Source organism: Theropithecus gelada, chromosome 3, assembly GCF_003255815.1.
Source record: "Theropithecus gelada isolate Dixy chromosome 3, Tgel_1.0, whole genome shotgun sequence".
NCBI lineage: Eukaryota > Metazoa > Chordata > Mammalia > Primates > Cercopithecidae > Theropithecus > Theropithecus gelada.
This window is the reverse complement of record NC_037670.1, coordinates 44,834,559-44,848,501: the sequence shown is the minus strand read 5'-3', so window position 1 is coordinate 44,848,501 and position 13,943 is coordinate 44,834,559. Positions and strand designations below refer to the sequence as shown.

At 37.2% G+C, this 13,943-nt stretch overlaps 1 protein-coding gene across 1 annotated transcript in view; it reads right to left on the bottom strand.

The window, feature by feature from the left end:
• Window positions 1-83: 83 nt before the first annotated feature.
• Window positions 84-13,943, bottom strand: part of TMPRSS15 (transmembrane serine protease 15) — a 131,688-nt gene continuing 117,828 nt past the window's right edge. Inside the window, exons 22-25 of the mRNA XM_025380284.1 lie at window positions 12,613-12,794; window positions 10,269-10,364; window positions 6,159-6,298; window positions 84-1,104 (exon numbers count right to left, since the gene is read on the bottom strand). Of these exons, the coding sequence (XP_025236069.1) occupies window positions 949-1,104; window positions 6,159-6,298; window positions 10,269-10,364; window positions 12,613-12,794 (574 nt within the window). The 3' untranslated portion in view covers window positions 84-948. The remainder of the gene's footprint in view (window positions 1,105-6,158; window positions 6,299-10,268; window positions 10,365-12,612; window positions 12,795-13,943) is intronic.

Below are 13,943 nucleotides of genomic sequence, written 5' to 3'. Positions count from 1 at the left end.
CCCAAATACATCAAAAGATTCTGTGTGGTGAGCTAAGTTGAAGTCTGAACTTATTCTGGAAATGATCCAAGAGATTAAATAAGTGAAGCAAATTCATTTATTCCACATATTTGACCTTCTCATGGGTGATTCAGCTGTGTCTAAATAAGTTTTTCACATATTAGAAATATCCACTGTAACACACATAAACAAAGACCAGGATTTGTAATAGGTGCATTTCTTTGGTATGTCTGATTATTTTTTTGAGACTTAAAAATACTAGCATGAAATAGACAGTATACATAATCCAGGTAAAATTCATCTAATAAACAATGACCGTATCAGTTAATTTATATTTTATTTAATTAACTTATTTAAGAGGAATGTAAAATCAATTTAGTCCAGGCCTGTGACATAAGCTCACAGTAAATAGTTTCTATTAGTGGGGAAAATACTAAGGTTATGCATATGTTGAAATAAGAATGAATTTTGATAGAAAAGACAGAGAAACGATTGAGATTCTGCTAATAGCAAGCTAAACTGGAACTAGAAAATTTACGGCAGTTTATTTCCAACAGTGACACACTTTGGGTAAAACAATTTATTTTCTTTCTTTTTTTAATTCTGCTCAAATTTCTTAAGTGTATGGTATATGCTTTAAAATAACATCCCTTTAAATAACAGTAAATAATAAAAATAATCATTAAGAATTTAAAAAATGAGATCTGCGAAGAAATACCTGTTCACAATGAAATAAAAAATGTATTTAATGGTATTTTAAAGTTACTCTGTATTGCTAATTTTATTATATTTAAAATTTTGTTTCCCTGGCCCTGTAGCATTTCATTGGCATAGGTAAGAATAAAAACTTTGGGTAACTCATTAAAATTTTTGTACTAAACAATTTCCATGCTTTCTAGAGTAGAATGGGAAAATAATCTGACTTTCATGGTTGGTTTAAGAAATGTTCTAATGTAGAAAACTTTGTATCCATTCGGTAAACCTTGGGACCCTGGCATACACTCCCGGGCGATTAGGCAGGGCACACTTGTATCCAAATGAGGTCACACCAGCAAGGAACCACCTGTTGTTTTCTTGGCACATTAACGGTCCTCCTGAATCCCCCTAAAGAGTGAATTGCAAAACAAAATTGTAGATATGTCATCAATTGATCAAAACATATAAAATTATTTGTATCAAATAAATTTAAAAATACGATTTAATTGCAAGTCATCTGTATATATTCTCACTTTCACTCTAAGTCAGGAATGAGAACCTCAGTAAGGAGACAGAGACACTGTAACAACTAAGACATAATTTATAATTTTTACGGTGCAGCTTTTTAGTAAAAGTTTCACCACTTTAATTAGGTATTTTGGTGGATACTAAGAATTTCTTTAAAGCACAACTATGACAAGCATCCCAAACAAAATATTTATTAAAATCCAGTCATTTTATTTAAGGAGATCTGCTGTAAGTGTCACAAAGGACATTGTGGAAAAGACAAATTATTTCACAATATACTCTTCGGAAAAAATTAGGAACTCACTTACACAGTAGATTTTAGTTCTCTTGGGTAACATTATCTTTTTGGGGCTCAACAAACACCATCTGATTTGAAAAACTTTCAACTGAAATAAGGAAGTCTGTGATATAATTTTCAGTGATAGTTACTCATGTTTTCATCTGAGATTTCAAACTAAGAAATGTTTTTAATTTTTATGAATGTTAATTACAGCAGATCCTAGTAAATTACATAGATTTTATTTGCATATGATTCCTGTGTAATGCAGTGATAATACAAACATATAATATCATTATTTAATGACATGAAATTGACAAGTATGTTTCCTGTATTAATCGGGCAAATCTTTTTAATTAATTCTTTTTATATTTATGAAGACATTTAAAGTTGTATGTGTTTTGAAATCATTGGTATAACAGAATATTTCAATCCCAGCTTGATGCTAGAAATTATCCTAAGACGCTTTTTGTCTGATTCTTTATCATCTTTGGGCCCTGTATTTGAAGAAAAAACTGTAGTCTATCAAAGCACCTTTTTTCCCCCTCCGTACACAGGAACATAAATTGCACTGGCGACCATAGGTTACCAACATTCTAGTGTAACAAATGTGTTCAAGCTGTTTGAAAGCAGGGACTGTGATTTCTAGTTCTGCCTCCCAAGCCCTTAATCGGTAATATAGGTTCTGAAATATTTATGGAACAGTATATATCCAAGGATCAAAATACATTTTATGTGACTTGGAAATTATTAAAAATCAACTTCAGCTGTTTGGATATTTTTAAAAGGAGTCGTTTGTTTGTTCACATATCTTCTAAAATAATTTAATTTTTTGATAGACAAGAGGATCCAGACAGAACCGGGGTTTTAACTTACCCAGAACATACTGGGCCAGTTGCAGTTACTCAAGGATCCTACGACAGACTTGTTGCCTATCGGCTGGGCGGTTTATCTGGTTCAGAGGCCTCAGTCTGTTTCCATTCCTTCCTGTCATCTAACTATACCACATCAGTTTAGTTATGTAACTTCTCCTCAACTTAATTTTCTTTTCTTTTGTTTTTAAAAATTTTCCTTTAAGTTCTGGGATACATGTCCAGAACATGCAGGTTTGTTACATGGGTATACATGTGCCATGGTGGTTTGCTGAACCTATTGACCCGCCCTCTAAGTTTCTTTCCCTTGCCCCCCAGTCCCCAACACGCCCTGGTGTGTGTTGTTCCCTGTCCTGTGTCCATGTGTTCTCATTATTCAACTCCTACTCATGAGTGAGAACATGCAGTGTTTGGTTTTCTGTTCCCGTGTTAGTGTGCTGAGAATGATGGCTTCCAGCTTCATCCATGTCCCTGCAAATGACATGATCTCGTTCCCTTTTATGGCTGCATAGTATCCCATGGTGTACATGTGCCACATTTTCTTTATTCAGTCTATCATTGATGGGCATTTGGGTTGGTTCCAAGTCTTTGCTACTGTAAATAGTGCTGCAGTAAACAAACATGTGCATATGTCTTTACAGTACAATGATTTATATTCCCTTGGGTATATACACAGTAATGGGATTGCTGGGTCAAATGGTATTTCTGGTTCTAGATCCTTGAGGAATCGCCACACTGTCTTCCACAATGGTTGAACTAATTTACACTCCCACCAACAGTGTAAAAGTGTTCCTAGTTCTTCACAACCTTGCCAACATCTATTGTTTCTTGACTTTTTAATAATAGCCATTCTGACTGGCATGAGATGGTATCTCATCGTACTTTTGATTTGCATTTCTCTAATGATCAGTAATGTTGAGGGGTTTTTTTTTCCCATATGTTTGTTGCCTTTCCTTAATTTTCTGATTTGTTCAGTGAAGGTATTAATATTTCATTATTGCACTGTCTCGGAGATATAATGAGTACTTCAAAAATATGCATGGGGCCAGGCACAGTGGCTCACACCTGTGATCTCAGCACTTTGGGAGGCCGAGACAGGTGGATCACCTGAGGTCAGAAGTTCAAGATCAGCCTGGCCAACATGGTGAAACTCAGTCTATACTAAAAATACAAAAAATTAGCTAGGTGTGGTGATGGGTGCCTGTAATCCCAGGTACTCGGGAGGCTGAGGCAGGCGGAGGTTGCAGTGAGCAGAGATCGTGCCACTGCACTCCAGCCTGGGCAATAAGAGCAAAACTCTGACTCAAAAATAAATACATAAATACATAAATATTTTTAAAAATATGCATTAATTTACAGAACATAAAGTATTAACCTTAAATTTATGTTTCTAGTGAGATGCTATATTTATAAGTAAAAATAAAAATGAGTACCTTCTTTGAGTGTCTGAGTGCAAGGTGACCATCTTTGTTCAGAACAATACTTCTCATACTTTAGTGTGCATCAGAATCTCCTGGGAGATATGACAAACACACATAGCTGGCCCCACTCTCATAGTTTCTGATTCAGCAGATATGTGATGGGGCCTAAGAATTTGCATTTCTAGCAGATTCTCAGGTGGTGCTGCTGGACCGGAGGCCACACATTGAAAGCCATTAGTATAGAATATGGCTTGGAATGGCAGGTAGAGTGTCCTTCACTGAATTTTATGTGGAGAAGATATTCTCCAGCCATTGATGTTGCCTTTAAATCCAAACTACTACCACTAAAAGGCAAGCCTTTGGTAAGTCAGAAGATACGCCTGGTGTGGATGACTAATAAGGCACATTCTTTGCCATTGTAAGGCTAAAAAAAATGATGCTTCGAGGAACTTATTCAAATAATGTATTTGAACAGTAATAACGTGTTCACAATTTTAAAGAATGCATTTTTGTTTAATCAGTTAATCCTGTTATAAAACATAGTATTAAAGTTGAACAAAGAAAATCATGTGACAATCGAGCATATTAATTACTCAATTATGATAACATTTTATTATACAAGGTATTACCTTATGTAGGACATTTCTTACTTGCCAATGGATAACATGCTTAGACTGTGTAGAATCCGAGCTAACTATAAGATTTCAGAGACCTGGCATGAGTTAATGACTTAATGTAACCCTAAAATCAATAGCATCAGCTGTCATATTTTCTGCCTAGTGCATGAGGTGTCTGCCACACAATCCCCATTAGCTGTAATTGAAGTTGTCCAGCTGATTTCCCTCCTGCACAAGAATTCTATAGATCTCCTTCCAAGTGGCAATATATCTTACCCTTAGCACACTTTTCATTTTAAAAAAGATGTATAAGACCCGGAGACAAATTTTAAACAAGAAAAAACCATCCTATTTGTCTTGAATTTGCAAGCATTTATCAAAGCAGAATAAATGTCAAACAAAGCTGGAAATTTAACACACCTGAAGACATTGATTTAACGAGAGGACTTAGACACAGATGATCTGAATAAGCATCAATTTATATGGCTTGTCGTGTGTTGGTAGTATGACATATATGTGTTAATATATAAAATAAGTTGCTATACTTTAACACGGTGAAACAATTTTCCCATGACATAAACTGCTATTTCTTCATTTAGAAATTATTCATTTGGTCGGTAATGCTAGCAGGTTTAATCTAATCCAGCAGACATTAAAGCATTGATATGTTATTAATTTTCAAATATAGAAAATATGCCAGAAGATTTATTTGCTAAGTTTCATAATAAAAACTGTTAACATTTTTGAGTAATTCCTTGATGCCTTACATGGATTATCTCATTTAAACCTCTCCATAAACCCTAAGTGACTTGCCCAAAGTCTCACCAATAAGTGTTACGGCCAGGATCCAACAAGAATAGTCTGAACGTAGAATCCATGCTCTTCATGACTACCCCATGCTGTACCTAAAAATCAATTACAATTCTAAAATCTAGCAGATCTTCCCTTTTTATTAATTGTGTGTACTTGGGTTTCATGGAGCTAACAGACAGGAACATTATTTTTAGGTGGCGAGATGTTTCAGTGAAGGTAGTATGTGGGTAAGAGTTTTTTTTCTAATGGCCACACAGGTCAAGAGCTATTGACACTTCAAATTTATTGCAATACTGACATTAGCACTACAGCAAGGTCAAGTTACTACATTTCTAATATAAAGCGTAAATGATAATATCAAAACCAGAGCCAGGGTTATGCCAGTCTATTAAGTTATTTACTTCCCCTTTGGTTAGCTGTAAACTGACTCTAACTAGGCTATGCAGGTTTTCATCAAGAAATTACTTCAGGTTACTGCACTCTTGGATGATATTCTAAACTCAGGGTTGAAATTTAGAGGCCCGTAGACTAAACCAGCCCTCAGGCCCTGCTTTTGCTTGTTTGTTTTAAGTTTGCAGGGGGTTTAAAATAATTGGAAATCTGAAAAGAAATGCTTTTAGATAAGGTACATACTTTCTGGTTCAACCCAGGTCCACTGCTCATTTTAGCTGGCTGCCTCACACATTCAAGTATTATGTCTAGTCTCCAAAGGCATCTGATTTGTAACCTATTTTCTTAAAAAATTATTTTTGTTTCCAATGCTCAGGTCTACCCAACAGGATTATGCAAATAGGCAAAAAGTAACACTTTTGTAAAAGAAGAGAAATAAAAGAACCTTGATTATTTCTTTACTCCCAAATTATTGTTAAGCAATGAAATAACTATAACACCAGTGCCTTCTGAAAAGGTACAGTGAGGAGTTTTACATCTTTACCTGACAAGAATCTATTCCGCCTTCTTCATAGCCTGCACATATCATATTTTCAGTAATGTTATATTCTGGCATCTGCTGTTGGCATTTCTCGTTTGATAGAAGAGGAACATCAGCTTCTTGCAGTATGTTTGCAGTACTACCTGCTCAAAATGGAGAATGCAGCCAGCCAGTCAGACGTGATCAACATGCATCCTTGAATGAACTACCATCAGTCTTATTTATTCCAACATTTCACTCTCATTATCGAGTACTGTGTGTATATACAATGGAACTAAATACTAAACCTTGCACACTAAAGCACATAATAAAGCCCATCTGTGGATTTTGCCAAATGGATAACAGGAAAGCTCTTCTTTCTTACCAAAGGGCTAGTAGTAGGAGCGACGGATTAGACTAGATGGTCTTTGGGCATCTTCAGTGATTTTAAACAGTTACAGGATTGCTCATGGGGGAAAATGATCACCAACACAAACTGTTTCATTCAGGGAAATTAGCAACGGCTCAGAAATCCAGAAGTGCTTTTCATTTGGCACCTGAGGAGGTGCTCGCTTCCGTATAATAGCACTCAGCTTCTTTGTGGCGCTGTGTGAGTGAGCAGGTGCACATTGAGCAGAGGACAAAGCTCAGATGAACTATGCCCTGGTCTAGGGGCAATCAGCTTGTCATCCATACCCAGGTGAAGAGAAAGGAGGCATTTAAAAAAAATAAAGCCGAGCGTACTTGCCTGCTTTTTACAAAGTGATTCATCCACTAGAAGTACGAATCTCTGTTTGCTGAAATACTAATCCCAAGAGAGATATGAAACAAGCAGGTGTCTAGTGCCTCAGAAAAGGTAGATGATAAGCACTTTCTAATAATTAGCATTTCTATTTGGTTCCTCAAGAGAGGCAGAACGTTGAAGAGAAGTTAGTACATTTGACAGCCATTGATGCTGCAAAAATTTATGTGACCTCATTTCCAGCTAAATTTAATTCATGCACTAAATGAAGGGCGCAAAAGAAGAGTGTTTGTGCACACGTGCGTGTGTGTGTGTAATTTAGATGCAAAACAGATACATATGACTCCGTAGTGCATTGGTAAATGTTTATCAATTGTCTCTCCAGAAAAATGAAAGCCCCATAGGTCTTCTTCTCATTTTAGTGGTGTAAACACTTCCACAATGACCAATTTCAAGGTACCGGCATGGCAGTGAACATGGAATAAGCATTACTGGATAACTTTTCAAGTGTGACAATGGACTATAAGTTAAGAAAATGAATTGGGGAGATTAAAATGGAAGAGAAAATTTGGCATCTCACTGTTATCCATTCTACGAGGATCAAGGATGGCTTGGCAGACTTTAATTTTGTAATAAAAACCAAGGCCACTTCTGCTGCTTGTCAATGAACGTTAAAATTTGTTTGGTAGATGATAAAACTGTTTCATAAAGGAACATTTGAGCAGTGTCTGTTTATTGATTGCCTTGATTTAACCAACTAATATCACCTCATTTCTTCATAGTGAACAATATGTTCATGGTTTTCCTAGCTAATTAATTAATATAATATACTCAAAAGATTGAAAACTGGGATTTTTTTTTTCTTTTTTTTGAGATGAAGCCTCGCCCTTGTCCCCCAGGCTGGAGCACAATGGCGCAATCTCGGCTCACTGCAACCCCTGCCTCCTGGGTTCAGGTGATTCTCCTGCCTCAGCCTCCCGAGTAGCTGGGATTACAGGTGTGTACCGCCACGCCTGGCTAATTTTTTTTTTTTTTGTATTTTAAGTAGAGACGGGGTTTCACCATGTTGGCCAGGGTGGTCTCGAACTCCTGACCTCAGGTGATCCACTCGCCTCGGCATCCCAAAGTACTGGGCTTACAGGCGTGAGCCATCGCGCCCGGCTGGGAAACTGGAATGTTATGAAATTAAGTAGACGGAAATCATAAAGCAAAGTTCATAAAATATGTGAAAGTTACCATCACTCAAGAAAGATTTAAACATGATCTAGCTGTTTATGCCTAAATGAAATTAATCTCAGATACAGTTTATTTCCTGGCTCCATACCACTCTTAGAGACTTTCTTAAGTCAATCAGACATGTATCTTTATTAACAATAAGTAAACGTAAGCCACATTTACTCAGCTTTTAAAAAAAATCCAAAAGACAAACAAAAAAATTTCCTATGAAATAAAGAGTTTCAAATTTTGTTATTGGTTAATTTGTTTTTGAAGAGCCTATATTGTGGTCATAAAATGTCTTTTAGCTTGAAGTCTAAAAAGAGAGAATATCTATCTAGGATTCATTTTTACTGTTAAAATTTCAAGTTTAATAAATCATAATATTTTTCAAGAAGGAGAAATATATGAATATACAGTCTTTGACTTCAGTATACTTGACGGACAGCAGACATGAGGCCTTTTTGGTAACACAGTGTCATTGCTGTGAAGAACTTTTGCAAGAATTATCAGAAGAGCATTTGACTTAGAACTTTGTGCTTTCTCTTATAATAGGTGAGGACATTTTAAATGTGAGTACTTTGATTTTGAGACCCTCTATCTTTCCACAAGGTTTTCTGCATTTTCATCTTAAATACATTTAAGACTTTTAAACATTATGGCTATAATTCGTTGTGACTGCAGGGATCAGGTCCTTTTATCAGACTATAGTACGTTTTCTGATGCTTTATTATTTATGAATGGTTAAAACTCTGTCCCAGATAGGGCACTCCTATTAGAAATTCCACAGCCAATGAGCCTTGTGGTTACATTTAGAGGGTATGAAGTACGAGAATACTTTCCAAAAAAAAGTCTAATTATTTTTATTTTTATTTATTTATTTATTATTATTATTATACTTTAAGTTCTAGGGTACATGTGCATAACGTGCAGGTTTGTTACATATGTACACTTGTGCCATGTTGGTGTGCTGCACCCATCAACTCGCCAGCACCCATCAACTCGTCATTTACATCAGGTATAACTCCCAATGCAATCCCTCCCCCCTCCCCCATCCCTCCTCCCCATGATAGGCCCCGGTGTGTGATGTTCCCCTTCCCGAGTCCAAGTGATCTCATTGTTCAGTTCCCACCTATGAGTGAGAACATGCGGTGTTTGGTGTTCTGTTCTTGCGATAGTTTGCTGAGAATGGATTTCTGTGTTTGGAAAACATGCAGTTAATGCTGGGGGTGAATGGTATATCAACTGATGGATACAATGTAAGATTCATGTCCAATCTGAGTCCTCTTGTCAGTAAGCAGAATTAGCATGTCCAAGTTAGAAGAGATTCCATTCTCATTTTACGAAAATGTGAGTGTGAGGCCTTCACATTATAGATAAAGACAGCTTTATTAGTGTGGAAAATGTGACAAGTAATAATTTGGATTTTGATGAGATTTTATCATGTGATTTACAAAAAAAATTTTTGTAACCCCAGTTTATATTCATTTTAATGAGTTTTTTTTTTAACTTTATCAGAGTGTTTATAATACTGAAACTAGATATTGAGTTTGGGGGACACTTGAATTTCCCCTCAAAATAATATAGTTTTATAATATCCTCTATGCAATCTGAAGAAATTTTAAAAAACTCTACAAATATATAGGCCAGGCGCGGTAGCTCACGACTATAATCCCAGCACTTTGGGAGGCCGACGCGGGTGGATCACGAGGTCAGGAGATCCACACGATCCTGGCTAACACAGTGAAACCCCGTCTCTATTAAAAATACAAAAAAAAAAAAAAAAAAAAATTAGCCGGGCGTGGTGACGGGCGCCTGTAGTCCCAGCTACATGGGAGGCTGAGGCAGGAGAATGGCGTGAACCTGGGAGGCGGAGCTTACAGTGAGCCGAGATCACCCCACTGCACTCCAGCCTGGGCTACACTGGGTGACTCTGTTTCAAAAACAAACAAACAAACAAAACTCTACAAATATACAAACTCTACAGGTATTCCTTTGAAAACTCTACAGATATACAACTCTAAATGTACATGAATATGCTTGACAGTACTTTTAGGAGATATTGAAAAATTGTGATATAAGATTTGCAAAGATGTTGAAAGTATTCTAATAGCCTGTTTTTAACGTGTTGTGTTTTTTTTTGTTTTTTTTTGTTTTTTTTGAGTCTGATAATTTACCTTGATATACAACTCTCCCCCAACCAGCAATAGAACAATTTCTTCCTGCAGGAAAAACTTGATTTTCTTCTGGTAAACAAATAGGTTGTATGTAATCTGGAAAACCAAGCAAACAGCAAAACGAACAAACAAAGAAAAAGAAAGAACAGATTTACAAGCATTTCTAACAAGTTTTAAAAATCAATAATTTTCAACATTTAATCTAAAAAACATGTACTTTTGTTTTATCCTACCTGTACAAATTTTAGACATCGGTCTTAGGGGAAATAGGCATTTCAATAGGTCAGCTACCACTGGTGGCCTTTTAGGGTCTTTTACAAGTCTCCTTATTACTCTTTTTTTTTTTTTTGAGATGGAACGTTGCTCTGTTGCCCAGGCTGGAGTGCAGTGGCGCGATCTCGGCTCACTGCAAGCTCCGCCTCCCGGGTTCCCGCCATTCTCCTGCCTCAGCCTCCCGAGTAGCTGGGACTACAGGCGCCGCCACCACGCCCGGCTAATTTTTTGTGTTTTTAGTAGAGACAGGATTTCACTGTGTTAGTCAGGATGGTCTTGATCTCCTGCCTCATGATCCGCCCGTCTCGGCCTCGCAAGTGCTGGGATTACAGGCGTGAGCCACCACGTCTGGCCCTCATTACTCTTTTATGGTGTAAAAAATGTCTTAGTTCTGGAGGTAATCATTTATATTTTATTTTTAAATAAAATTATGGTGCTCAATAGAGAGTGGTGCCAGTTCTCTGAAAATTATGGTAAGGATGATTTTCAGCATCAATTAATAGAAACTTGGGCAAATGTTCTGAGGCTTTTTATTTTCACCAATTATCACCATGTTAAAAAAGCTTTTAGGAGATTGTTTTACAGGGCAATTATGGAAGCATTGACATTGGTCACCGACTTTTAAAGCCCTTCTTGCATCAATTTACAAACCAACTGGCACTCTTAAGCACCCACTGCCTGTAAGACCTAGGGCAGACACAAAAATGAGTAAGACACAGTGCTTATCCTTAAGGACAGGGATAGACAACTAACCGTAACAATAGTCTGTTTTCGATAAGTGCTATAATGCATGTATAGATAAAACCCCATGAAAACACGGAGATGGCTGCACTTTCTCCTAACCAGGCACTGAAAAAACTTAGGAATAAAAGTCAGAATTGAGCAGAGCCCTTCATGATAAAGTTCACTTTATCAGGGGATTTCTTGCACATTTTCCAGGCATTTGGAGGAAGTCCTTCATTTGCCACTCAGATATTATCGAATCTCCATTAAAAACTTCATCCTGCTCACGCCTGTAATCCCAGCACTTTGGGAGGCCGAGGTGGCCGGATCACGGGGTCAGGAGATTGAGACCATCCTGGCTAACATGGTGAAACCCGGTCTCTACTAAAAATTCAAAAAATTAGCCGGGCGTGGTGGCCGTGCCTGTAGTCCCAGCTACTCGGGAGGCTGAGGCAGGAGAATGGCGGGAACCCGGGAGGCAGAGCTTGCAATGAGCCGAGATGGCCCCAGTGCATTCCAGCCTGGGCGACAGAGTGAGACTCCGTCTCAAAAAAAAAAAAAAAAAAAAGGTTCATCCTATGAAGGCCGGGCGTGGTGGCTCACGCCTGTAATCCCAGGACTTTGGGAGGCCAAGGCGGGCGGATCACAAGGTCAAGAGATCGAGATCATCCTGGCCAACATGGTGAAACCCCGTCTCTACCAAAAATACAAGAAAAAAAATTAGCTGGCCGGCGGCGGGGCGGGGGGTGGTGCATCGTGGCATGCACCTGTAGTCCCATCTACTTGGGAGGCTGAGACAGGAGAATCTCTTGAACCCAGGAGTCAGAGGTTGCAGTGAGCCAAGATCATGCCACTGCACTCCAACCTGGGTAACAGAGAGAGACTCTATCTCACAAAACAAAACAAAACAAAACAAAAAACCAAACTTCGTCCTATGAATAATTTAATTCTTATTCACTTTCCCCACAGAACATATATTCTTCTCTCAGTTTATGTCTTACTCTGGCCTTTTTGGTAGACGAAACTGCCTTTCTTTTACATGAAAAATAGAGAGGGCGTGCATAATAACAGCAACTATTTATCTGAGCTTCTCCTTTGAGTTTACTGTTATACAGGGCTCAGACAGTTTTATTCTACTGGTTCTTTCCAGAAAGTTGGATTTAAACATCCTGATGAAAGAAATGTAATATATTTCTCTCTACCCCCAATCCCATTTAAGTTCTAATGATTTATGTAACACATTATCTAACTTTTATGAATTAACGCATCGACATTGATAATATTTCAAATCTAATTTTGAATTAATTTTGGCAGATAAGATGACTAAGAGTGATTTTTTTTTTTTTACCTGTGTAATTCACTTTAAATTCCAGATGCATCATGGCAATGTCGTTGTCCTTTCTTCGCCTATTGTAATGAGGGTTTATGACAATTTGATCTATCAATCGAGACACTGTTTGAGGAGAGTTCAGATTTGATGTCATATGCAGGCCCAGGATTGCTGTCCACTTGGATGGCTCTAAATTTCTCCTGAAAAGTGTAATGAAGAAATATGAAACACTCTCCATTCAAAGCAGTTACTTTCTAGAAGATCTTCATCATACACATTTCAGAATATTTTTCTATCCTGAAATGTTCTTCAATTCCTCTGAAGAATCATCCTTTAAAAATAATTCTTACATCTTTATTTTTCTGATAACATAAAGAAAGTCCTAATCAGTGCTAATCTCTTTCTTTCACTTCTCTTAAGTCATATGCTGAGCTCTAGTTCTAGATTGTGGTTCTCAACTACGGTTGTACATTCCAATCTCCTGGGTGCTTTTAAATAATGCTGACACCTACCTCCCCTCCTCCCCCAATTCTAATGTAATGGGTCTGGAATAGACCACCAGACAATTTAAAAAATACTTTTAAAATTAAATCTCCAAATTTGTGCTAATATATGTAATATATAGGTTGGAGAACCTCTGCCTTAGGTCACATTTCACTGTGGCAATTATGTCCCTGTTCAGGGCTTTTTCAGACAACTGTAGCAACTGTAGTACAATGGAAGGAAGTTCAGATGCATTTTCCCATGTAGAGAGTCATTGAATTCACATATAGTTAAGGTAAACAGTATTATTATGATTTTTATAATCTAACATATAAACTTGAATAATCTCCATATACAATGCTGGCCATCTATAATAATTGGTAAAGGATAACACTTGTGTTGTAGAACAGATTAAGTTGGGTACTGTATTATAATTTGAAAATGTGCAAGGACTTTTAAATGTGCTATTGGCCTGCGATTTCTTCACACAAAGGAATTATCAGCTGGAATTAAGCCAGTTAAGCCATATTCACAATGAAGGTAAAATTCAATGATTGCAATCCTAGGCAGAGCTATTGATTCAATTCTTAACAGTCACAAATGCCTCGTTTAATGTGGTATTTAAATATTAAAGTCCAAGTCACTTACAGATATATAAAGGGCATGAAGTTACTTACATCGATCTATCACTTTGTTTTATTTACCAAATTATTATGTTTGGTCAGGTAGCAGTCATCAGTAAAGCCAGTGAGTGTCCGAGCATTCAGTAAGCGTCCACTGACAACCACATTGCATTTTAAAACTTGAAGAAATATACCTGAGTGCTCTGGAGCAACAAAATACTACTTGCTGCCAAGTGCAATACC